This window comes from Opisthorchis viverrini (genome assembly GCF_000715545.1).
Source record: "Opisthorchis viverrini unplaced genomic scaffold opera_v5_6, whole genome shotgun sequence".
Lineage (NCBI taxonomy): Eukaryota > Metazoa > Platyhelminthes > Trematoda > Opisthorchiida > Opisthorchiidae > Opisthorchis > Opisthorchis viverrini.
This window is the reverse complement of record NW_008751662.1, coordinates 2058443-2086148: the sequence shown is the minus strand read 5'-3', so window position 1 is coordinate 2086148 and position 27706 is coordinate 2058443. Positions and strand designations below refer to the sequence as shown.

The 27706-nt window shown below is 43.0% G+C and overlaps 1 protein-coding gene across 1 annotated transcript; it reads left to right on the top strand.

Moving 5' to 3' along the window:
- T265_00628 (hypothetical protein) lies at positions 1–26801 on the top strand (the record flags this gene model as incomplete). Its single annotated transcript, XM_009164456.1, has 7 exons — positions 1–316; positions 4177–4554; positions 4757–5134; positions 9876–10312; positions 24668–24768; positions 25462–25501; positions 25593–26801. The coding sequence occupies 7 exons, from the start codon at positions 1–3 to the stop codon at positions 26799–26801; spliced, it is 2859 nt and encodes a 952-aa protein (XP_009162720.1).
- Between the last annotated feature and the right edge of the window lie 905 nt (positions 26802–27706).

Genomic DNA, 27706 nt, shown 5'->3' with positions numbered 1-27706 from the left:
ATGGAAATATCCGACCCTCAAGAATCTGGCACTCATCCAGCCGTAGGCTTGCATTTGTGCCAGCATCTCCCACAAAACGAATGTTCTACAACACAGAACGGATTTTTGGGTAGTGAGTACCACAGGTCACAACATATTCATCTTCCTGACAAGCCTCATCACAGTCTGGACGAAGAAACTTCGGAACAAAGCAATCCATATGGAACGGACTTGACTCCGTACGCTGAAGCACCACTGAGTAATACGTTGACCGAAAGTTTCCTCGAACGCGAGAGTTCTGCGTTTGTCTTGAACGAGCATGACGGTGGAACACTTTGTAAGTATGAGATTCTTTCAAAAAAATGCATAAGTTTCCGCTTAGCGAAGAACACTCATTTGCAAACAAACTTTGTTTTACGAGAGACTCACATGAAACCGATGTTTCCAGGCAACTGAAGCTTTTTTCACTTCAAACTGCCCTTGGCGGTCACTGCACGCTGGTCATTCCATGGAGATTTTTAGTTACCCGTCAGTGTGACGCTCTACATTCCGATGCGAGGCGGCCAGGCACCATACTAATATAATTTTACATCAGACTGCAAACATACTAGCTATGTAACATGAGTGAACTCGCATACTGTTTCCATTGTGCATGCTAACTTCTCATCAGCGATGCAAAATGGACACCTGGCAACTGTGAAGTGCACTATGTAAATAGCTATCAAGGCAGAGAATCTGCACGTTATCTACTGAAAAAGTGCTACTGCTTGAAATATATTGAACATATACATACAAACGAACAGACGCAACGGTTCGGCTTGTTACTCATCACCTTTGTCTTTTGGGCTGCATGATTTTCCTTCCCCATTCGCGACTGTCTATCAGCATAGTATGCTCGCCTTCCATGTACTCAGTGCCAATCTTCATGACATGGAGCAAGGCTGCATGGTTTTAGGACATCGAACGGACCTGGGGGTCTACAAATGTGTGACCAATAAGATGACGAATGTAATCGCGAGTACGCTGACTTTCACAGCAATTTGGTTCTAACAGGGGACTTAACGGAATTTCAGGCGAATCTCTATTTTATGGTATTGTTAAATTGGATATGCACAGAGGCTACCTGTGGTGTCAGCTGCTACGATACCCGGAACCAATGTTCACGAGGTTGCTGAAAACTTTTCGACAGATCACTACTAGTGTAACAGTGATACTACTGATGAGAAGGCATGTGAGTAGTACGTTTGCCTCTTGTAAATTCGCTTTGTATCTCTCGAAAAGGGAGATCTGCTGCGGAATTTGTGGAGTCGCTTTGTAGCATTTGTTTGAATTTGAACAACAGTCAATGAATATTCAGGAAAGTTTAGGAAGACCCGTTCAAGGAGAATGTGGATGTTCAGTTTTTGTAAACGAGATGCATATGAGAGTTTTGCTTCCCTATCCAACAATCTGTAGCTGGTCAGTTGGCGTTTTCTAGTGAGCAAATTCGCAGCGAAGGCCTTCTTCCCTTCACTAGTGCCGCGCTTCTTTGGGATCATCAGGTTAGAAAAATCGCAGATTACGCTTAGATGAAATGCCCCAAGAAGGTCGAAGCCAATCACACACTGAGGCTTAGTTGGCTATACTTTTTCCTGAAAGTGGTGTCCGGTGACCCAGTAAAGTGCCGGTATGCCTTCTGTACTCTTTTAAAACAAGACCAGCCAGTTTGAACGCATTCCTGGATACAGAAATGCCAGAAACATAAGAAGACATCACAATAAACAGTCGTTCTGAAAGACGCTTCTTTGTGTTGTTATTATCCACCTGGAACGAACTGGCCGACCCTCAGACAATGCTTACCAGCGTTCAAAAGAGAGCTAGCCGGCACCATCAGTTCGCGCAGTTGAACTGCAGGCATGTCCACACCGTTCTTTATTGTAAAAGGTTAGCCAAAGGCCTGTACTCGACCTACATGTTAAATAATTGGTGATATAATTTATTCTGCTGTTTTTAATCGCCCTACCAGCCAGTGGTCATCCCGCTGTGAAATGCATACCCATTTCGTGTCTCACTTTACTCAGATAATCCTATCGTCGACAAGTATTTCACAGGTGCTTAATCAACTGCATATTACACCCAAAATGACTAGCGTTACCGTCCAGACAACCCAATTCTTTGCATGGAAACCAAATTGTAAAGTAATCTCTGTTCCGTTTAAGTATTTTACCCAGCCGAACCTGTGGTTTTGCTATCATGTACGTACTTGTACTTAGGAAACTGGGTCAAATTTTAGTCCTTGATAAATCTGATCGTAGTGTAAGGAGATTTTTTTCATTTTCAACCGCAACTTCGCCTTGCTGATGAGATCAGTACATGCTGACTCTTCAGCGGTTATGTCTCCATTGGGCTTGATAAATTGAAGGGAGTTTCGAATCCGCGACCTCCTAGCAGTAGTCTGGACAGTTAGACTCTCGGCCGTCAGCTGCTGATTAGCAGTGTGTCTAACGGGGCGCCCTTCAACCATGGGACCCACATCAAGAGAAAACAAGTGTTGACTGACTCCCCAAGTAATTTCCTCTCAAATGGAAGATTCACACATCTCTGAGTCATGTAGAGATTGATAAGAGTGTGAAGAGATTTGATGCTCTTCAGTGGGGGCTTCTCCCCATCAGTGAAATCAATCACCTGTTAAGCAGATCTGTTGCTCCTCATTGCTCAACTCGTGGAGCATCCTGCTAACCCAAAGAACAAATAGTAAAGAGTATATCTCAAGGGGCTCTAAACAAATCTACTTTTATCCCTCTAAACTATTAGGATAGGTTGAAATGTCATCTGTGCGGAACTGTTACACACTTGTGACGTCTGACATTCAATGTCCATACATCTTGTTATCTAAACACTGATATCTACAGTATGTCGCACTTTTCTCTTGGTCTGGTTTCTCTTGCTTGGTTTTGTTAATCAGTCTTCTGTGATTGGATCACGTTCTCTGCTGCATAAACGGATGAAGCAGATAAAGATAGAATCTGTAAAACTGACGAAGTATGATGACGTATCTACTAGCTTCCAATTCAGTACCCCTTTAAGCTCTTCTTACGACAACGCGACATGTGACCCAACTTGATCAAACGATCGCCTATTGCCTCGGTTATGCTGTCCACTGATATAAAACAGAGCCACAAAGCCTGTGGCTAACGTTAGCATTTCCGATGTTTATACTCTTGTGCGTTCACTTTATGCGCGTCTTTCTAGCATACCCCGATAACATACATCGTATTCTTGCTGATGAGTAGATAAAGATGAATCTGTAAAACTGACGAAGTATGATGACGTATCTACTAGCTTCCAATTCAGTACCCCTTTAAGCTCTTCTTACGACAACGCGACATGTGACCCAACTTGATCAAACGATCGCCTATTGCCTCGGTTATGCTGTCCACTGATATAAAACAGAGCCACAAAGCCTGTGGCTAACGTTAGCATTTCCGATGTTTATACTCTTGTGCGTTCACTTTATGCGCGTCTTTCTAGCATACCCCAATAACATACGTTGTATTCTTGCTGATGAATTTCCTACACATGCTGATAAATCGATGTTCTCTGAAACGTGCAGTGGATAACATACATCGTATTCTTGCTGATGAGTAGTACGTTAGAATTTCCTACGCACGCTAATAAATCGATGTTCTCTGAAACGTGCAGTGATCTAAATTCATTGGGCAAAGTAGAATTAATTACTGGCGCATTCCTTTGTGCATGACAAAAACATATCCCAACAGGCTGATCATCAAATCCTCTCCGCGACATTGTGAGGGAAATTAAGCGAACAGTGTTGCCCAATGAACAGACAGCCCCGTGAAGCGTTCGCTCCGCTCCGACCAATAGGAAAGTTGTAAACCTACCCATTCTGACTTGTCTGTTCCTTTTCGGGTGTTTTCTACCCCTACAAGGAACACCACACTTTCATCCTTCTTCCATTCAAGACCGTCGTCCCATCAAACGTGCATGCTCACCCCCCTTATCCTGGCGCCTCGTCATATCCACTTGAAAACCAATTAGGACGAAGTAACACTGGACATCGAATCGGTCGCCCGGTACAGTTGTTTACGCCAAATTTTTCACACATGCATTGCTTATCCACAGATTGAAACAATCTGTTGTCACCCACCAGAGTCACTCAATCGATTTCACACACAAAAGTTCGCATCACTGTTCCAGCAATTATCGCAACTTATCCTCTCCTTACGATAATTATATTTGTTCGAACTTTCGATCAGTCAATGGAAATATCCGACCCTCAAGAATCTGGCACTCATCCAGCCGTAGGCTTGCATTTGTGCCAGCATCTCCCACAAAACGAATGTTCTACAACACAGAACGGATTTTTGGGTAGTGAGTACCACAGGTCACAACATATTCATCTTCCTGACAAGCCTCATCACAGTCGGGAGGAAGAAACTTCGGAACAAAGCAATCCATATGGAACGGAGTTGACTCCGTACGCTGAAGCACCACTGAGTAATACGTTGACCGAAAGTTTCCTCGAACGCGAGAGTTCTGCGTTTGTCTTGAACGAGCATGACGGTGGAACACTTTGTAAGTATGAGATTCTTTCAAAAAAATGCATAAGTTTCCGCTGTAAGCTCCGTGAAATCTTTCACAAGTCATATGGTAGATTCTGCTTGTATGAAAAATATTGCGGCGAGATTGGTAACAGATTTATCTCCGCAAATAACCACACTTGATGGCACCCAGAGTCACTCGATTTCACACACAAAAGTTCGCATCACTGTTCCAGCAATTATCGCAACTTATCCTCTCCTTACGATAATTATATTTGTTCGAACTTTCGATCAGTCAATGGAAATATCCGACCCTCAAGAATCTGGCACTCATCCAGCCGTAGGCTTGCATTTGTGCCAGCATCTCCCACAAAACGAATGTTCTACAACACAGAACGGATTTTTGGGTAGTGAGTACCACAGGTCACAACATATTCATCTTCCTGACAAGCCTCATCACAGTCGGGAGGAAGAAACTTCGGAACAAAGCAATCCATATGGAACGGAGTTGACTCCGTACGCTGAAGCACCACTGAGTAATACGTTGACCGAAAGTTTCCTCGAACGCGAGAGTTCTGCGTTTGTCTTGAACGAGCATGACGGTGGAACACTTTGTAAGTATGAGATTCTTTCAAAAAAATGCATAAGTTTCCGCTGTAAGCTCCGTGAAATCTTTCACAATCCATATGGTAGATTCTGCTTGTGTGAAAAATGTTGCGGCGAGATTTGTAACAGATTTACCCCCGCAAATAACCGCACTTAATGACACAATCAGCTGTAGGATATCACCGACGGCTCATTAATGTAAGTCGAGTACACGTGACCTTTAATCACAACAGCTGAAAAGCCGTTGATTGGAAGTAGCTTTGGACAAGCACCTCAATTTGCAGAGTTCCCAACCTAGGTGAGAGTACAAGACCTGTCTAGGTTTCGTCTAGAGTGATATTCAGACTATGGAATTATAGTTCCTTAATCGGTGCTGCGACAAAATTCTTCAAAGGATGTCGCCAAACAGGGGCGGATTTTGCGCTGTTTGAAACTAACGGAGTTGACTTGGTTGTATCTCATATTGCATAAAAAGTTGTGGCCAGGGTTTTTATTGAGTACAGTTACCCACTGAATTCCTTCTTTCAATGAACCTTTTCATTTCGATCTCCCGCGTGCGAACTTAGCATTAGTTTATTTTTCTGCGAACAAATGCATTCTGCTTTTTAGTAAAACTTTCGATTGCCAGCGGCATGCAAATTGAGTACGAGGGAAACTACGATGATCGACATATGACCCAAACCATGTGGAGTGCAGCCTTCCCCCCAAACAGAGGTCTCGTCCGAAGACGGAATACTTTCCCGAAGGGACCAAACAATGTTCCACATCATTAAATATTCGAAGGACAACCACTGGAGAGGCAAAAATGTATTTCCAACAGTTTTTGTTCTAAAGATTAGTGTAGCTGATTTATTTCATACTCCATTGCTATCGGAATATACGAAAGGGCAAAACAGGAGAAATCCTTATATATATTTGTAATGCACTACTCTTAAGGTTGCTGAGAACTCCTCGACAGCCCATGGCCGGTTTCGCCCCTCTTGGGGTAGGCGCAGTCCCCGAGTTTCCGTCAACCTTATGTTCCACTTGAAGTCAAATTGCACGAGATTAGTGAATATACACTCATTTGCAGACTAATCTGGTTTTTCGAGAGACTCATTTGGAACCCAGCTGAATCTCTCGTTTACGATTTCCAATTTCAGATAGTAAAGGCAAAAACTTGAGCGAGTTAAATTCGTTCGCACTCACCGAAGAAGCGGGCTGCCTTCGATGTCAGTATCATGTTATCATCGTTATTTTACCGTGCAACATACAACTAATATTCTGTGTTTACCAGTCCAGTTATAGTATATTGTTCCATAGTGTATCAGGTCTCCTGTTCAGTTTTATTCCGAGTTATATTCGTTTGTGTTTCTGCTCTACATTTCCACGAACTGTATTTTCTCTAAATCCATTAGTGATTAAGCCTCCTTAGTGCAATAGATTCCATTGAATCACAGAGGAGAGTTGCCTTCAGTGGTACTGGCAACTGTTCATACATGACTTGTTTGAGGACGGTGAGCGGGAAAACCCTATTTTTAAATCCTCATCTACAGTTAGCAACCTCCTCTAGCCTACGGCTTGATGTACACTTTGTTTTAAGTCAGAAACGCTGCCTCATCCGCTCCACAGAATACTATATCTGTTGGTGTGACACTCCAAATATTGACCGCCAGACTGTCTCAACTGAGAGTATATTTTAATAGTACTAGTTTTTCCGACTGAAATTTACTCCCGAAAGTGAAGGCCATTGATGTCGAAAATTCTAGAAGTACGATAAAGCTGTGTCGACAATGTTAGAGTTGTTTTAGCCTAGTGGGTATTTTATCTGGAGCTTGCCACTCGGTGAGTCACGGGGTTACGTGGGACGAGATGCCTGATTGAATGATAGCGGCGTTTGATCCAGTCTGACGAAAAAGTTGCCCAGTCGATCAGTCTTTCCCGAAAAAATTAACTTTGGGATTCCTCGTCGGAAACATCTACTTTGCAATTACTTTCCTCAAAACAAAGGAGATCGAACAACAAACGGATAAAGTTGTGATTATTGCTAATTTCAGAGTTTTGGTAGTGGAATATAGGATTACTTTTATGTGCTTCTAACAGCGAAGTGACAAGATGTATTCCAATATTCAATCGCACTGCAGTAGAACTTTTGGGTAATAAGAACTAACACCTCTAGGTAGAGATAAAAAATATCACAATTTTTCTCTAATGCTGTGTTAATCGTTGATTTGACTTCGCGGCTTTGAAGCTTTGTTCATTGAGCAACATTCTATATATTGCTCAGAACCGAGTAGTCATTTGTGACATGTGTCGTTTGATCTGAGTGTTTATTCTGGGACGCATTGCTGCTCGCAGAAAGCTTTACGTATAGTCTTGGGAGTTGGACTTTTTTGCTAAATTGTTGCATGGATGATTCGTTGAAAAAGCGGTGTGGATTTTATTTGGGTTGAACCAGTCTCTGCCATAGCGTCGAGCCTCCAACTGCTGGGAAGAATGTTTCATTACGCCCTCGTTGTGACGTTTGGATCACGCTAATCACCAGTCGGAAGCAAAAACATTGGGCCTAGGATCCACATACCGTGCGCTTCAGGGATTTCTCTACCGGAGATCCGGGTAGCAGCGCACTTGGTTGAGATAAAACAGGCTTTTTAACCAGTTGTCTAGGCAACGGACGAAGGCGGTGAGTACAAGGAGGTTGCAGGGCCAACCAAATAGCGGGGAATCACAAAGACGAAGATTGGTGCATGGAACGAAATAAATGTTTAGACTGGGTGCCAACCACCACACGTCAACCACATTGTCATGCGTGATCATCAATCACTTTTCAAAAGACACTACTGCATTTATTCAACAACTTGAAGGTAGGATAAACGTCCTTATTNCAAAAAGCCGCCAATTTCATTTCTTCACGACCAGGACAATGTGTTGAAAACCGTGGCTTCGACGTAATGCTCAATGGAAGTTCGTGGACAAGAAAGTGGAAAAATGCTAGTTAACGTGATGTAAATTATGGCACCCATTAGCAGATTTTACACCTAAGCTCATCATAGACACTAAAACAAGGAAATCTGAATTCATTTCCCGGTTCTTAGAAGACCAACTTTTCGCGACAGCATTACCAAGAACAACGCGGATATGTACCTTTTTCAAATCCCTGGGGATAATTGGAAACTGCTCTTTTGTACGTTCTAACGGTATCCAATTTTTGTCTGCGAAAGTGATAGTTTGGAAAAGGGTTAGTTAAAGAGATGGCAACTGTTAACTCACTTCTTCTCCAGAAGGCGGCACTTGATTTTAAAGGGATGTCTAATGTCTGAGATCCCTGGAAGTAGTGCTTTTTTCATTCGATAAGTTGTGTGACATACGGAAAAGCAAATGTAACGTATTCATACGGGATTAGGCAGTCGCCCTTAATTCTACTGCTTGCTGGGTGTATTAACCGGCTGCCGAAATAGAGATTAAACATGTTAGCGGACATTTCCAGGCACCGATCAATGTAGTGTGGACAGAAACGGAAAACCGGAATCCAGAGTCACTGGTTTGTGTTCAAACACAAAAAAGTAGCTCTATGCGTTTCCAATGTCCATTTGCATGATATATCGATAGTTCCAGTAGATTTTAATAGATTATGTCTGAAGAAAGCCAGCCAGAAGCAGAAGACCCAGGAGCTGTCGGTTGACCAGGTCCGTTGACGTTGGTTAGCGGTTTCACTCGTTTCGGTCGGTCTGAGGGTCATCGTGCACGGAATTCGAACACAACAATGCGGTGCACTGAATTTGGTTTTAGACACTGTATCGTGTGCCAGTATGGCATTAAAACTAGTTCGGCGAATCGCGTATAACCTGAAAAGTAGCTGCCAAGTCGATAGCAATGCTTGTTCCCAGAGCTAGTCCAATCAAACCAGCCAGAATGGATCCAGGAAGACTAGGAAGAAGACCATTGAACGGGCCAGAGCACACAGAAACCCGGTTCCTGATATTTGAGAGAAACTTTTGTACGTATATAGTGTGCAATCCCCGAGTACACGCTGTCTCGCCCAATAAGATCTTGACAGTTCTCAAATTCATGGAAGGTGAATCGGACGAAGAGACTCGGGCCACAAAATCTTGCTTGAATCTGACACCCATTTGCATGCTTCTGTCAATGATTGAGCGGTAATATTTTTGCCTACGTGGGTGCTCCATATTCAGTTATTTAGTTTACCTTCGAGCAAAAGAACAAAGATTTATTCTAGGATTTGTCATAATTAAACGTTACACCAAGGATTCCACCATCAGAATAAACTGTGATAATTTGTAGATCATTCATGACCCTTCCCAGGAGTAATCCAAGCGAAATCTCTTCTGAGTCAAAGAGGAGCTGTAAACAACCAGAGGGGGCAGTAAAAAGAAAAATGCTGACAGGTATTAGAACAGTTTCCAAATTAGCTACGCTAAGTACAACGAAATTTGATCCAGCTACCCTTTTCTAGGTAGTCGCAGTGGAAGCAGTTTTTGTGAGTCGTACTCACTCTTAAGAAAAACGTGAATCGTGTATCTAAGGAGATGAATAATTCCTGATTTATCAATGTGGTTCTGTAGGGTCTATTAGAGAGAGTATCAAGGCAAGGATTTGCGATTACTTGACCGATCAAACCACGAGTAGTTGGCGAGTCAGCAGTGAGTATGACCTTTAAAACACAACCGATAAAGAATATCGATTGCCGAGACTATATGCCTGAGATGATCTTTTTTCCTGTTCAAACACACTTTGTGGAACTGATTTTAGACCCGGCCTCCCTTGGCCATGGAGGAGACTGGAGCTTCGAACGGATGCTACCGTACAACCACAGACATGGTGCTGAACTCAACTCGCGCAAGGATAAATTCCCAATCGAAAAGTGTGCCTCATCAGAAACACCTACAAACGGTGCACCTCAGCTACCCAACTCTTTCAACGAACCACCCTACTCATGTAGAATACGCGACATCAAGGAAATCCCCGTAACTTTTGATCCCCCAAAGATTTCCGATACTTCACACACGTTTGAGCGCAGCCGGACTGGCGACTTTCTTTTGATGCGACAGCGAGGACGGCGGAAACCTCGAATTTTGTTCTCTCAGGCACAAATCTTCGAACTTGAAAGTCGATTCAAACACCAACGCTACCTGTCCGCACAAGAACGTGAGCATTTGGCTGCGACGCTGAAAATGTCACCTCAACAAGTAAGTGGATTCAAAAATGTAAATTTGATCACCAAAGTCCTCTGAACTATTTGTTGCTGCCACCGACAACCCAGCTTTAAAGTATATTTACTAGGGTCCAATAATGTCGCAACGGTGACACTGTAGTGTGGATTCGAATACTGAGACTTAAAGGTTACTTTTTGCTAACTGACCTTCGGTCTCTCTAAACTTACTCGTTTTACACCGTTCTTCCGAGTCATTTCTAACTAGCCTCTTACATTTCTTTAAGACTGAGTGTAGGTCGGATTGTGCGTAGTGTAGATTGGTCGGAAGCCATCCGTCCATTTTGTTTTTGGTGATATCTAACTCCGAGCGATTCCTGCAGTGTTTGATAGTCATACTAAGCCGTGCCTATGTCTAAACGACTATTTGTTTGTGATTTATCATACAGAATCTGTTTAAATTTTGTGATTCCAGCTAAGAGGCGAGATTGCCCAAGTGGTTGGAGCGCAAATTTGCTGACCGAAAGGTCCGTAGTTCGAACCCGACCTCAGCCTCTCTACTTCCCTTGTCTAGGCTTGGCGAACCTGGCAGTATCCCAGCTATCGTGCAACTTTCGGGTAACATGGCAGCTAGGCACCGGAAGTGTGTTACAGCTGAATGCTTATAGTTTCATGGTTTTTCATAGATTCCAGCTAAACCAGTTGTACCCCCTCATTCAACTGGAATTTATCCTGCTGCCGAACTTCAAAAAGATCCACAGAGTATAAAAAAGCAGTCAGACAAAGATGAAAAGTTCGGGGAAACGTTTTTTATCATTTTCTCTTCGAGTAAAAAACTCGCATAAAAACTGGGGCCAGTTTTAGCCAAAATGCCCGACCGGAAGCGGACAGACCACAAAGTCGCTTTATCCAGAAAGCAATCCGAAATTTTCAGTCAATCTTAAGGCCATTATCTTGGGGAGACATCGATTCTTCCCAGCCCTGTTTCTGTAACGTAACTGAGCACTCAATGAGGTGCGAACCAAATTCGAACAAGCTGAACCCACACCAGCTTAAATTTAGTAGTCTGTTAGAGTTTTAATAATACACATTTCTGCCTCTATCTGTCCTTAGGACGGAAGTGGTCAGTGGACGGGAACTGAAAAGGCAACTTAACATCACCACGTCAAATCGTCCTTAATCGGCCCTTTACGCGACTGACAAGAATGACCCGTCGCTTTTTTGAATTCTGTTCATTGTTTATACTGGATGACCTTGGCATATATGAAGTCTTGTTGAATGAATCCTTCACGATTCTGTGGTCTTTAATGGGCTCGCTTCCACACAGCTGTCCAGACTGTGACAAGTTCAACAGGAGTTTAAGGGACCAGGTGGTTTGTGTGTTTCGTCGCCGGCAGCATTTCCGTCCAAATGACAGTGCGGCACACCGTACCAGACAAAGCAGTGAAGTTCAGGTAATGTCATTCGTCAGAAAAAGACTGTGCGCCAGATTTTTCAGGAAGCAAGAACGGATAGATGGAACATCTAGCTTGTGGTCAAAAGAACTAGGAAGACTGAGGCAAAAGTTATTTATGACAACTTTAATCAGAACAAAAGTGGTAGCAGTGGAATGGAGTCACTTTTATTGGCCGAGCAACGCAGCTGAATATAGTGTTCCTCATATTTCAGGTTAATGTTGCAATGAGAGGAAATATGTACATAACTGTTTAAGTTTACGGCTCTGAGTTAACATTGGAGAACCCACATAGGAGGCATACCGTATCGCATGACATCTAATCGAGGCAGTTTGAAAATATTGAGGTTTCAAGTCCCTCTTTACACGTGATTGACAATTTTTTTCGAGTTGGTTAGCGGGACTCTGAGAGACGCCTTACGCTAACGGACACCTCATACATCATGACCCAATTATACACTTCGACATATCTTAACCCCTGTCTATGGAGTGAGTTGAGTTTGATCGGTAACATTGCCCGGCTACCTCCAACGGCAAATTTGGTTAGGCCTATCAGAGGGGCTGGTGATCAATTAATCTTCATGGATTAGTTCAAGTGTCACTGAAACTTTACAAGAAGGAATTGCTGCTGTCCATTTAGGGCGACTGTCATCGGCAATTGGGGTGAACGAAACTGGTACAAAGGAGAATCAAAACTGAGTCTGTTTTGATCCAGAGGATATTCGGCAGAAAGTAAACCTATTGGCCTCTGAGAAACAGAGCAACTGGGGATAGCAGAGAGAGGAAGCTGAGGAATCCCGGTCATTGGCGATAGATGTTTTCGAGTTTGTGTATGAAATGGCTTGAAATTGCACGTATATTGAGAAATTTGTGCGATAAGCTGGAACTTGATGACTGCCTAGTTGCCCCGATGAGTTTGATTGATTCCGTGAACATATTCGACTGGAATGAGATTGTTTATTGACTAAAAAAAATCTCCTCTCGGATCTATACAATCTGAGATAGCAGGTGAAATTGCAGCATGTTTATAAATAGCTTACCTGTCAGCAACTTGTTTTCTTAGTGGCGCATATATTCGGCCGCTGACGTGATGAGATGTGCCGCGGTTGCTTTTGTACTGTCCCCCTGCACCTTGCCGCATGGGGAAACCGTTGATTCCCTAGATTTCTGGACAGTAATGTAGCGCAAAAATTTTCAGAGGTTACGTACATCTTTTTCCGCTATTCAGGTTGTTGTGGCCTAATGAAGAATTCAGACCATTAGGGAGAAATTGACCACACTGGACGTCCACATAGAACCGATAAGCCCCTGAAAAGGTACGAATTTGAACACGATACCGTAGTGGTGAACAAACTGTTCAGAAAGACTGTAGTGCTTGTTTGTCTACAAGTATTTCTCTGATTGATTTACATAGTGTGATCAGGAAGAATATAACTCAACCTGTTTTAAGAAAGTACGTCAAACAGGATGAGTTGTTGGTCGGATTAACTCGGACAGTGGACAGCAGGACCCGTTTTATCAGAATACCCGTCTACAGGAGAATGCTTTCCATAACGAACCGCACAGCACCGTTCTTCTCTGCGCCAGTACTTTTCCGATCCAAAAGTGAGGGTATCTTCGTGGCACTTTGAACGTAGTGAATGAGCTGATGATGCCGGCAAGTCTGGACGTTGCGATAGTATGTACAGTTGAATTCGGAAAGCAATAATCATGTAACAACGACAGGCAATCCATTCAGGCAATTGGGAGCGCAAAGGTATCTTCATCCACACTCAGTGCTTTCAATTTTTTCTTGGGTGCTTAAGGTAGAACGCTTCAAATCTAATGAACAAATTGTGTCAACTCTTCAAACTCTCATCAAGTATTATGAAACATGAAATGGGACAGCCGTCACATACTGAGTATGAATATTTTACCCTAACTACTTAACACCAGTGATCTCGAAGTCACTTGAATCGGCTCAATTGCACAAAACAGGCTTCCATGATTTCGAGAAATACACTCATTTGCAAATTCGAGATATTGCAGTATATCTTCATAAAGGAAACTATTCACAAGGCGGCTGGAAAACTCTTCGACAGCCCACGACCGGTTTCACCCTTCTTGGGGCCCATCAGGTAGGCGCGAGTTTCGGTCAACCTTATGTTCTACTTGAACCTAAATTGCACCGTTTTCGAAACGAAAATATACTGTGCTATCTCGAATATCGTGCCAAATGAAGCATGAAGCAGCCTGTGTGCAGCACATTCAGTTGTAGAATATCATAAACGAGGGATTCTGTTGAATCTCTCGTGTGCCTGCGGCAGGAAAATGTCCGGCTATAGATGGGGAATAGCGACTCTTGTGTAGGCCAAGTTTTTTCTTGTATCGATCTCTCTTGTTCACAGAATTGAATGGAATATCCCATATCATGACAACACGAAGCACCTAGAACTGTCATTAGCTTTTCTGCCTTGATGCTATTAACCCACGGAATAATCCCAGAGGTGATTGTTGAACCAGCTAATAGAATTTCCATGGAGGCTTAGGAACATCAAGTATGCGCTGCAATATACTGGTAAATTGGTGCAATCAAGGTCCATTGATTCTGTGCAGGAGAAAGTGCCCTTGTGGGCTGGAGTTACATTAAAAGCAGGCGTGCAACACAAAGTTGTGCGAACGCACACAGCTTGCTCTGACGTGCATACAAGAATACCATAAGCGAGAAATTCAGTTGAATCTCTCGTAAAAACCAAATTTATTTGCAAATTAGTGTATTTCTCGAAAAAAAGTCCGATTTGGGTTCAAGTAGATGATAAATTTGACGGACACTCGGGGACTGCGCCTACGTGATGAGCCCCAAGAATGGCGAAACCGATCGTGGGCTGTCGAAGAGTTTTCTTCAGCCTTGTGAGTAGTATAATTATGAGTGTCTTCCTTTATGAAAAATGGCTTCCATTTTGTTTCCGATAGGATGACGATGGGCGTAAAATTCATGAAAATCACAAAGGTAGCGAATAAAGTTTGTTTTTGGTAGTTGATCATCTTGGCAAACGCGTCACAAGTTTGTGAAAATCATCGGGTCATATTCTTGTAAACAGCATGTACCTCTGGTTTTATTGCACGTTCTTCATTCAAGCAGCCGACGGAGACAATAGCAAAAAACTAGTGTTGTCTGCTCGGCGCCGTAAAATGGTTGGAACTGGAAAGTGATGGTGAAAAGTCGAACAAGTGAAATGAACTGTACGGTTTTTTCGGTTTTGCCTGAAATCTTTAGCAGTGCGCCCCTCAAGAACCATTGGCGATTCAGACTCTGACCTTCCCGTTGTTAACTGAAAACCAAAACACTCGGCTATGACGAGTGACGAAACGGCGACTTCTCACTCGGTTCAAAACTTTTCCCAATTCATTGCAAAGTTCTTTGAAAATGTACCAATTGTTGCCAGTTTCTGTTCACACTGAAGTATATATATTGCTTTGAGTGGTGAAAACTTGGTAACAGCTTAAGGAAATTCGGACTAATGGCACTCTAGGCTGTCGAGTGCCAGCCTAACCCAAAAACGGACAGTGCTCTTAAATCAAATGCGACACACCGATGGGATGGTAAATCACCGTTTTTTATTTTGTATTTAGGGGTTTAGTAAACTTCTCTTTTCATAGCTTAAGGATGTATCAAAAGCATTAAGGAAGCCATGGGAAGCTCAGTATTTTATTTTTTTCGTGTACTAAGGTGGAACCATTTGGCAAGGCGTGTAAGCTCTTATTATCAATTTTCTTTTGTTTGAGTGAACCGCTGAACCTGTTTGGCGGGGGCTTTGGCACTGTTTGTCAAACTCAATCAATCTATTTTAAATAACATTCCTATCCGTATTATCGAATTACCTGTGAGAGTGTTTATTACGAGAGGGGAATGTTGTTGAATAAGTTGCCGAATAGGTTTCGAGACATTCAGCGTCAGAGTGGGGACCTTGGGGTCACATATTCGTAGAGTTTTCATTCTTCAATGATAGAGAGGAACATGCTTTGCCAAAAAATCAAGTCTTATTTGTTTCAACTTTCGCTTGCCATGCCTCGACTTTTTGTGGCCGTTAAGTAGACTGACGTTTTACCTCAGTTTTTACTGAACTCAGTGGCATAATTTCACATTCGCTTCACGGACTTCAAGCATTAGGCGCTGTCGTGAGATCGAGTGGGACCAAACCTAAACGTCATACAGACAGGTGATTCGGTGGTCGTCTTTGACAGATTGAATTATTCGCCGATTTGGTTTGGATAAAAAAGAAACTAAGCCCTAAATTCTGAAGAGATGTTAGCTTCGCCAACATATAATAACTATCGCGCCGACGCAACCTCAAATTGCATCACAAAGGTGGGATTAATATCACTGATGAGCCGTTCACACCGTGTTTACTGCTCGGATGTTTGAAGGCTGATAGGTGGAAGCATCGATTCAATGCAAGGACCCACGTGCAATAGGCTGGTTTGAAACCGGACTGTGCGCAAAGCGAAGATATGCTAGGGAAAAGCACTTTGTTGTTTTTTAAACAATAGTGAAGTTTGCAACCAGTCAATTCAGCCTGATCTGTAACTGCCGCCCTTTTGGATGGAAACTTCCAACTTGGACATACACATGGCGCCACTCCAAAACAGTGGTCCACGAACAAAAAAGTATCTCGTCGCAGAAGCAATTCTTGGAAGCACAGATCTCGTTGCAGTTCCTTTCCGACGAACTAAAACGACAGCATCGGGGGGATACGGTTCTTGGCCCATAGGTGGCATACGCCAGTTTGTTGTCACATTAGACAACTGGTGACCTGCTGACACACTGTCACCCGATATCACCAGTATTTCTGACCAGTTCTCGTTCACTAGTTGGCTAAAAATACACACAAAACACTATCCGTTGAGATAGTTTATCGTCGCGAAGACAGAGAAATGCAAATTTCGACAATGTTATTAAGAAATCCAGCTAAATCTTGGCATTAGGATATTGTTCAACCAGTACTCAGTAGGTGGAACTATTTTTCTTGTTAAAGCAAGTCGCACGAGTTTGTTGAGTTTCACGATAAAAACCGATGATTCTATGTTTCAGGTTTTGGCAAAACTAGAAGACTACATCTACCTCACTAACCTCAGAGAAACGCCGAATGCATACCAGGCTGTCAAAGTGTTCTCATCAGTAGTATAAGTAGCGTTTTGTCACGAAAGTTTGTTTTGATGCTTCACCCTGCAGCGCAGACTACTACTAACAAGAATAGGACCGTGGCTATACGCTCCATTATACCGGCGCGTTTCGCTTGGTCAACCCGGCGAACAGAGAGCTACGCCTGAACGGGCAGTATGTAAAAGTGAACAGTCCTTGAATGAAAGGCTCCTGTGTATTGCGCAATTTCCCATTGGAGTCATCACCACCCTGTCTGTTGGGAAGACAGGGAAGACCCCATTTGATTTTATGTTGCCTGTCCGGCATAACAGCTCTGAACATGGATCAAATTGTCGGTGTGTCCGGAGCGTGCATGTGGGACAGGTTGGGGCGGCAGTCCTGTGTTGCATCCTGCTGTGAACATTCCAATGATTAGTGTAGTTCGGGTCGGTGACGCAAATTCAAACTTACGCAACCTGCAGGGTCAACCAGTGTAGGACATAGGTCAGACTGAACCTGTCACGGAGAGTTTAACATCATTTAATGGTGGGTTGGTGGGGTGATTCTTGCTGAACAGCTGTTGCACTCTTGTATGTCGAACTGAAGGAATGGATGCAAGAGCTAGTCGGGCTGAAAAGACGCCCGCTGCTCCTTGTGAAATAAAGTTGATGAATGTTAGGCCGCATGACTGGAGTCTGTACTAACCGAATAGTCATGAAGAGTTGTATTCCGAGCAAAGTACGGTCCTAACATGCAGCATTTCAGGCGAACTAATACAGTGCCAGACTACTCATGAGGTTGCTGAAAATTAGCGAAATACACTCATTTGCAAATCAGTTTGGTTTTCGCGAGAGATTCACCTGGAGCCCAGCTAAAATTTCTCGCTTGTGATGAATCCAGGCAACTAAATGTGCTGCATCAGGCTGCCTCATGTTTCAGTTGGTACGATTTTCGCGGTGCATGTATATACGTAATACACTACTCGCAAGGTTGCTGAAATTCTTCTACAACCCACGACCGGTTTCACTCTTCTTGGGACTCATCAGGTAGGCTATGTCCCTGAGTTTCCGTCAATCCCACATTGCACGAAATTGGTAAAATACGCTCATTTGCGAACCAGTTTGGTTTTTCGAGAGACTCACCTGGAACCCAGCCGAATCTCTCGTTTATGATGTTTTAAACTTGAGGTGGCTTTAATGCAACGCATTCATTGGAAGAATATCATAAACGAGAGATTCAGCTGAGATCCAGTCGCCTCTCAACTTTACGACCAAATTAGTGTGCAAATGAACGTATTTTGACACACAGATGGCGATCCTAGCCACTGAACCGATTTACCTTCCCTCACTTTGCATTACATTCCCAAAACTTCCAAAGCGGATGACAATTTTTTGCAAACAAGTTCATTTCAGTGCATTTTTTACCATTCTTTTAATACACATGACTTCGGTCAAAACACTTGAAAACTGCGCCACACTTCTTTTTGCTGGTACGTGAGATGAGCCGATATAAAACAAACCAAGCACGAAAGAAAACTGTGAACTGGATAAAAGTTCACAATCTACGGGTGATCCATTAAATCTTGTAGAGTATTTTCCAGCTTTCTGTGGACAAATTTTCCAGGGAAATTATACACTCTGAATGAAATTGCATTTTGTCGGATACCCATACTTATTGCTTGAATTGTTAAAATTCATTATTATCATTCAGAGATAATATCTTCGAATGTACTCGAGTCTAAGCAGAGCATCTAAGGATACAACAAGCTGACAGCTAACGAACCACGCAGATTTTCTTACCATTTATTGTCATTTTAACTGGAATTCTCTGAATAGAATATTGCGTAGGTATCTGAGGTCAACTGATAACAGTCCAGAGACTATCGCAGACTTGGAGGTTAGGGAAAAATTGACACGTGCGGTTCTACAGAGCAGCACAGAGAGTATTGAAGATTTTACTTCGGCTATAAAAAGTAGACAGCTGAGTGTACTTAATTAATTCACTTGCCCTCGTTGCTTGTTCATATACACTTGTAGTGTGAAGTACAACGTGAACAAATTTGTCAATCATAGTCGTAAATTCTGGTAAAACTCGAGTGGGGTTTGGAACTACTCTTTTCCTTGGCTCAATTCTTTGGCGTAACCGTGAATTCAGAAATCGTGTAGGTCTCCCAAGAAGTGTTCCAGCTGGAGACGGAGAGTTGAGGTCAAATTCAATGTTCAGTGTGTTGGTTTTAATGTCGCGCAGTTTACTCTAGAGGCGGTTTCTTCATAATGCATGATGACGACTCTAAAACACTGCTAAAACTTAGGTCTTTGAGGCTGTACTTTGAACTCGGAAGAATTTGATATAAACTTTTTGCTCAAACGATAAACGCCTTCATTTGGGACTCAATTAACCCACCGGTAAGTTTATTATCCTACCAAATTTCACAAGCTCTCCATCAGCCACTCTAGGAAGGTTACAACAATGAATGATATTTTTTGATGGTGGAAGTGGACAGCACATACTTTCGGAAAAGTTTGGGAACAATCGGCAGACTTATTGTTGGGCAACTTTTTGATTTTGATATTAGCTTTAGCAGGTTACGATGCTGGTCGAGATGTAAGGCTGAAGGAAAACCAGTCAGCTAAGTTAAGATAATCCAGTGTTAGGACAACACATGCTTTGGAAGTTTGGTCCTACAAGCGTTTCGCATGCTACTTTCCTGCTTAATTTCGTATGACTAATCCAACAGTGTACTTTGGTTTCCTCTTCGGTGCGACTGAAAACATTGTCTTGATATACACCAGCCAGTTTGGATTGCTGAATGGATCCCAAAACAGTTACAATGTTTAGACTAGACACGTGCGCTCAGTTGGAAATCTGGTCGGTTATATTATCACAAGAGAATTGCAGTTTTGTTACGGTTGATTAATCTACAGCTGTTCACGAGAACTGATCTAATAGCTGGCTGTTTTTCTGATAGGGTATATGTTAAAGTCTCACTGAACCCCTCTTCTGCCATGGGTGACTTCACTTCCTACGAGAATGCTAAGACGTGGCGTCCCAAAGTCTAACACCTTTGCGCCCATTCCACCACCCCTCCATGGTAAAGCCACTGCTACTTTGATTCTCTTCTCCCCGGGGGTGGTCAACGGAGTGAAATCTGAAATCGCTAAATCCCTCCATGGGACTGACAACAAATGAACCGTCACTGTCTGTAAGATAATGTAATTTACACACAAACCATAAAATTGAAATACTTATTTATGCCGTTTGTATGAGAGGAAACTGGTGGGATCAGAAGAGAAATTTAAATGCAAGCAAACTTAGTCTTGTGCGAAAGGATGTTTTATACCCAACTCTTTGATTGCCCAGGTCATTGCTTTTTCATTTATGTTGGAAGTTGTGATGCTTCTTGCTTGGATTACTAGGAAAATGAAAAAAAGAAATGGTTCAGCTATAGCACCCTTTCGGTGCCTGACTGCCATGTCATCCGAAGGTTGCAAGAGTGCTGGGATACTGCCAGGTTGCTCAAACCTAGATAGGGGAAGTCGAGATGCAGAGATCGGGTTCGAATCACGGACATTCCGCTCAGTAAATTCGCGCTCTAACCACTTGGACCATTTCGTCCGGATTAACGGTGACCAATTTGGGACAGTCTTTGGAAAGCACAAAAATTTCGGGACCATTCTTAGCTTGTCAAGTTGGCGTGCGAAGTCCGAACAAAGGCCTAGATGTTTCAGTTTCTCTTCTGAAAGTTTGATAGGTTCGGTTTGTCAGTATGGGACCAATGCGTTGATGGTAGTGCGTGGCAGAAAAAGGACTTGATCTAAGGGAGACAATGTTACCCAGAAACCACTTTAATAGTAACCGCGTGAATAGATCGTAAGAGTAAAATGCTTGCATGTGAACATTTTAAACCCGTTTTCCCAGCAACTTGGCTACGGGAGTATCAAGTGCATTCCGGTTTCCTCCAAAATTCACAAAGTTGAAAATAAGGTCATATCTACGGAACCTGTACCACTTTTCAGGTACTGATTGCGGAAGGTAGTCTTTTTCGAGTAACGACCATCATTGTGGAAGGTCATCAGTGTGATAAAGCAAACTGGCCGTATGTTCTTTGAAAGGAAAACGAGGGAATATTTATTATGGAAGGGATACTTTCGTCCGCATTTTAACCTCATTTCAACTTCATCCACTTTGACTTGAAACGTTTGGTCGTGGGAATCAATTTTCTCAATGACTACAGTCTCAAAGATTCTACAACTTATCTATGACTGAAATTTTCATGAACTAAATGTCTGTTTACATACCCTCACAAATGGCAACATTCTGAATGCTAAGTTTGTCTAGGAATTTTTACCAAATTGCCTTTTCCTGTTCGGTGTGGTAGCTAGCTTGACATCATCCAGAGCAGCAAGTAGAACACAAAGTAGATGGAATCGTGCTGATACGACGACCCGCAAGAAGGTTTTTTGACTAGTTTTCAGTAACCCACGCCTATTGACCTTCTTGTGAATATCGTCAAAATTTTTGTCGCGTAATCTTGAGTAATCGTCACATCTGTGTAATTTCTATTTTTTTCCAGGTGGAACAAATTAGATTTATTTTGAAATCACCTCGGTCGTTTTTCCAAGCTTCGAAAAAAATTTGTTCCCCAGTTTTAGTTGTGCACCCAAGTTCCTTTTTCCCGCGGTTTAAACTATCAGCCTGGACCTCGTTGCACACATGGGATTGGTATACATTACTCACATTAGAACTGATCCCCTTGTTCTCGTCTAGATCGACAACCGTTAGTCTAATCGGTAGCGTTTTCAGTTTTTAGCTAACAGGATTAACCGATGCCGGAAGCCCAAAGGAGCACCAATTAGTTTGGTGGGTTCTAGATGTACAACCGATCCTATTTCCTTGTTATTGGGGCGTTCTGACTGGGGTACTTGTTTTGGGCATAGAGCAGTGTGGAACTGAATAAAAGTGAAACATAGAATGCTGTTAGAAAAACGATCCTTTCAGTTTATGCTTACTTGGGCGCTGAAGTCTGCCACAAAATAACACGGAGCTAAGAATGAAGCGCAAGTATCTCAAAACTTGAAGCTGCCTATCTGAAGGAAGTTGTTTTATTCGTCGGTGGTGACAACCGGGATACGAATACAAGCCGATATACTCTGCACAGCAATTGCCCGAATGTGAAAGAATGGTGAATCAAGGATCCCCTGTTTTTCCGCGTGGCACGCATTCACATAGGCTTTACCTACCAGCCCAGAAACGACGTAGATTTTACGATTTTTCAAAGTCCGACAAAACAAGGCGTAGTTGTGGGTTTTCTGTTTTTTTCCAACCCATAGTAAAACACGACTGTTTTTGGGTTTCTCTCTGTTTGTGCGGAATTGAAAACAGAATCGCACCAACATCTACACAACTGCGTTTTTCACCTTCAACCGGTTTATGGGGAAGATTCGGACGGCCTGATAAAGAAAATGCCGCGGGGGGGCTTGTGGCTAACGCTGGTTTAGTGTTCATAATGGACCCCAGCATCTAGCACAGTAACTGAGACGTTTATTGCAGTCTAGGAATAGAGTAAAAATAATACTATTCTATTTTGTTCAAATACGAACAAGTTGGCGGTTTGTGATTCTTGAAACGGCCAAAACAGACTAAACTAGATGAGCACTGATTCACTGGTCTTTGCGGCTGCTGCGAACCTTGGTCGGTCGCATGTTTTTCTCACCTTTGAGCCATTCGAAAAACACCGGTGTTTTGTTGATGTTCGGTAGGACAAATAGCTTACACAGTGGTTTTCAACCCGATACATGGATCCAATACCAGAGTTTTGCAGTGAAGTGATTCATTTCGGCCTTTGAGTGAAGCCAATCAATGCTAGAAGGCCGCTAGACACTGCAGAGCTGTTTCATCCCGTTTCAGTTTTAACTACACGACTATCCATCAAAACATAGAAACAAAAGTTTCAAGTGACAGACAACTCTGATGATTAACAGTTCGCATGAGATCCGGTGTTGATTTAACTCATACTAGCCAGATATCATACCTACCGGTAACTCAAACTATTTCTTGAGACTCAAATCCCCTCCATATTACTTGCAAAGTTAAGTTGCTCCGACTGTCGGACACATGAATGCTGACTCTCACTGACGATCGCCATGCCAGTCAAGGGTCAAAGGGGACTTGTTTGGATCGATAGTTGACAACAGCGGCACCAACAGTTGATCAGTCTTGAATTCCTGGGTCGAAAGCCGAAAGGTTTATGAATCGTTCAAAAATAGATGTGTGGCGTTCCGTTATACACTAGTCGGTGAACCACTCTGAGTGATCAGTCACAAGTATATTGCAATCAGGCTCCATTTCACATTGACAACATGCAGCCAAGATATGCTTCTTGCTTAGTTGATATCGTCGGAGTACCAAACTCATCGGTCTATATGACTAGGCGATCAGGAGACTTATAAACCGTTCCGTTGAAAGCCGTCCACGCGGCTATGTTCAATCGGCCACCGACGGTCAAACTAGTTGTCCAAATAACTGGGCTTTTGCCAATCATGACTAACCATATTTCCCGTCTTTGGCTTGGGCTGTCAATTATGGTCAGTGCCGAAATGGAGCTGCTTCAGTCAACCAGTTATCGAATTTGCCAGTTCACCTGACTACTTGTGGATGATCAGACGGCCCATCGCGTGGATATTTACAAAGACTTCCACCAAGGCTGGAAAAAAATTATAGGACTCGGACAAAACATAACGAAGTCAATAATGAGAAGATGGATTCACGCGACTGTAATTGCATGGGCTGCATAAGGTGTTACCTGAGGTGTTGGTCTTTTTCACATGGAGGTGTGTAAATTGGATCCAGCTCGAGGCACCGGTTGATCGAATCTGCCGTGGAGTACCATGCTTCCAGAAATTCTCTTCCGTATCTCATGTCTCCGTATGCCAGAATTTTTGCGTTTCCCAGATTGACTTTGTGGCCTTCTTGGTCCTCGTGTATGGACATCAAGGACCGGGGGTCATGTCTCCTGATGGCCGCGTTGTGTTCCTTAATTCGTGTGCATAGTCTCCTCCCAGTTTGTCCGACGTGGAATTTCTTGCAGTTGTTGCAGTTTAGTTGGCATATTACGTTGTTCTTCTTGGTTTCGTCTCGGTTGTCCTTCGGTCTAGAAATTAATTTCCTTATGGTGGAATTCGGTTTGTGGGCCACGAAGTTTTGTTTTGAGCCAGTAATCTGGTTGCGAGTTCTGATTTGTTCTTGCTTCGACGACAAGCGTTTTATTTGCAATAACTTCGGGATTACAGATCCAGCACAAGTTAGAATGTTTTCACGAAACCACCACAAGATTCAAGCTGGTGAGATTTACCAACCCAAAGAGTGTAATAAGTCTGCATTTGGTTTCAAAGGGGTTGTTGTCGATCGCCTATTGTGAGGGCTTTTCGTGGTCGTACAAAAATCAGGTGAAAATAATGCATTTTGGTGCAATATCCGGGTCTAATATAGATTACAAAGTACACAGTTTTAAACAACCGGTAAAATTCATTCAGAATTTTAGATGCACTGAACACATTGCTCCGTAAGTTCGCAAGACTAAATCGTTTTCGTAGACAATATTGGGCACAGTACTTTGAAACAATTTCTCAGCATCTGCGCAACTGCTCCACAAGCCTCTTCCTTACCGCCTTCTTACCACGTATGAGCGTTAAACAGGTTCCAATAGAATCCAACCGGTTTTTTGAGCTGATGTTGTGTACGCTGTCTTTTAGAAAGAACGCCTCGTCAAAATCAACATAATTGTGGGGCCACAAGCGTCTCATTTCAGGCTTATTTAGATAGCATCTTCCACCTGTAGCCGTCTGATAGATTTGACCGACTTTGTTGATCCCACGAGCGACAAACTCGAGGAGTTCCAGACGGACTGCTCCAGTGGTCTGTAAGTCTGAACCTGTACTACGAAGAAGAGTGGATGTATATTTGTAATACACTACTCGTAAGGTTGCCCCAAGAAGTGTGAAACCGGTCTTGGGTTGTAGAAGAATTTTCAGCAACCTTACAGATACACATGTATCGCGATATCTCGGATATCGTACCAACTGAAACATAAGGCGGCCTGGTGCAGTACATTCAGTTTCCTGGAAACATCACAACCAAGAGATTCAGATGGGTTCTAGCTGAGTCTCTCGCAAAACCAAATTGATTTGCAAACGAGTGTATTTCGCTAAAGTTTGGATGTGTTTTTACAATCAACAGTGTGTGCACTTTACACGCAAACTGAAAAATGTGTTCTTTTGTGACAGTCTCCTCCAACCTCCGCTTTAGTGTTAGGATTCATTCAGCTTCAGCCAACTCTCGAAGTTTTCAGATCTACCGAATAACCGTTGCTTTGCCAAGTCCTACTCCATTAAAAACCCATAAAGTCCCAGAATTAGTGATACCATGTAATCCACAGGGCTGACCTTTTACAGAAGCTTTATAGCTGAGATCTTACGGTTTGAAAAACTGAAAACTCTGCTAGATTGGAGCCACATTTTTGGTCTTTGAACCAAACGAATTTCTGAATTTATGTGGTCATTTCCCAAGGAACAGTTTCTCTCCCTCGACTTTGTTAGGCTTACGGACAACTTAGGAACCTTGTCATTCCACAACACGTTGTTTGGTCCTTTGAAGTAAGTGTCACAGTAAACGTCATCCTGAACTACACATATAACCTGATCTTCAAATCCAGTTACTGATAGTGACCATTTCTCTTAATTCCAGGTGAAAATTTGGTTCCAGAATCGGCGATACAAGGTCAAGAGACAACAACAAGACAGAAGTCTTGAACAGGCTACGGCACTGCAACACAGTATCAGACGACACGCCGCCACTGCGGAAAAAGGAAGTGCTTCACGAGTGTTCGCAGTAGAAGGTCCAATTTTAAGTCCGAGCGCCCGAACAAATGCAGTGATTCCTAGTTCACCGTTTTATGCTGACCCACAGCCTCTTGGTCAGTTAAAATGGTTCCACGAAAGTCGAGACCTCGCAGACAGTGTCCGTTGTTATCCATCTGTAGGTGATTGTGTGTCTGGAACATTCACACAAGAACCACGTAGTATCCAAAACTTTTCCTCACACTACTCTTTTTCGCAGCTGTTTCCAGAACCATGGTCACATATTTCTCCTGAGACACGTTTGAACTGTTTCCCATACACACCACAGATTCACTCCAATCTCCGTGAGGTTTGTGCACATTCCATTCAGCAACAAAGTTCCGAAGATTTTAACCATACCTACACGCGCTTTTTTCAGGAGAGAGCCAGAACTATGTGTGGAACTTTGAAAGATCCTGATAACATAAACCAGCATGGTAATTTCGCTGACAATTCTACGGCCAATTCGCACACCAAAGCTACAGATTTTCAGTTTGAACCATCTATCGATTCGATATTCCGAAGGGGTTCGTCATCAGGCATAAATTTTGAGCGTTGCTCACCAACAAAGGAGTCAACAAAAATTATCAGCTACCTGGCGATGAAGAGATTGTGCAATAATGGACATTCAGGATACTCAGGAGATGACGAGCCCCATTGGAGCTTGAAGGATATAAATCAGTGGCACACAACATGTCCTAAGGTGGAGGGCAGCTCACCGATTACAGAAAACGCAGGAACATTTGCGGCTCCCCATTTGAATGGCTATCTAGGAGGGTGTTGTGGCTTCAACGATACCCAAGGACCCCTGGTTGATTCCGAAGGTGCAATGCCTAACACAGAAGAGGCTAGCGACTCGTCCAATTCCCAGTCGAATGAGAGGCCAGTGGATCCAGAGGGTTACCTACCAACTCCTGTTCATGAGGATTCTAGAGCGGTGCATGTGGACCCACTGAATTGCACTCGAACGGCACTTGAGGATTGGAAGCGGGCTTTCACACAATCGTTACAGGCTCAAGGCGAACTATATGGATGGCCGTATTCGGGGCTTGAATGATAGTGTAACTTTAAACAGAGCATTTTGTGGCTTGACTTATGGACAATCTGTGAAAAGCAGCCGTATTCATTATTTGAAAATAACATAAGATCTCCACTTCATCTTCCATTGTTTATTGATTTCCGTAAGCAAGAATGTGTCCTCATGAATAGGTCATATGTTCTAGGGGAAACTGGGATCTCTCGGAGGTGGGTGGTACAACTGATTTCTTTCTGTCTTTAACTTATTGTTTAAAGAAGGTCAACCGCAGTCAACAAAACCGCCAATTTATGGTCTTTAAGAAAAGATATGAGTCTACAAAGCCAGCATTACCTTTTGTCGCTAACTCGACTGTCAGTCCACAAACGCGCTCGAATCCCCGATGGTAGCAGGTATCAAAGTGAGGATGTTTTTGTCAAAGGCACCAAGTGAAGGCTCTGCCGTACACTAGTGAAGGGAGCACCCTGAGGAATGACAAACTTTCAGAAGCGAGAACAATGGGCTAGTCAAGAGAAACATCCTTTGATGGTGGTACACCAGACTATTCGAAGTCCATCAGAGCAGAGGTACATCACTTAACGTAGCTACAGACTGCTAATATTGCAGAGGGGCAGCTCTAACCTGATTCTAGATTCATCTAGCTTCTTCCTCAGATTAAAATACCGACCACCTGGAAGTCAAATTTTTACCCTGAGACGTGAATTTCCTATTGATGTGACGATATATCGCCCATCTTACCGGGTCTAACAGTGATGACCGTTTAGTGGGATGCAGTTTTGAAACTTGTGGGTTTGTTTTGTTTGTCTGTCATGTACCGATCGCAAGCTTGTGCACGTCACGATTACTGATACAACAACAAGATTTGCTCTCATAAGCTGGGTTCAAGTGAGTTCGACGTGACCTGGGGGGGGGGGGACCTACATAGC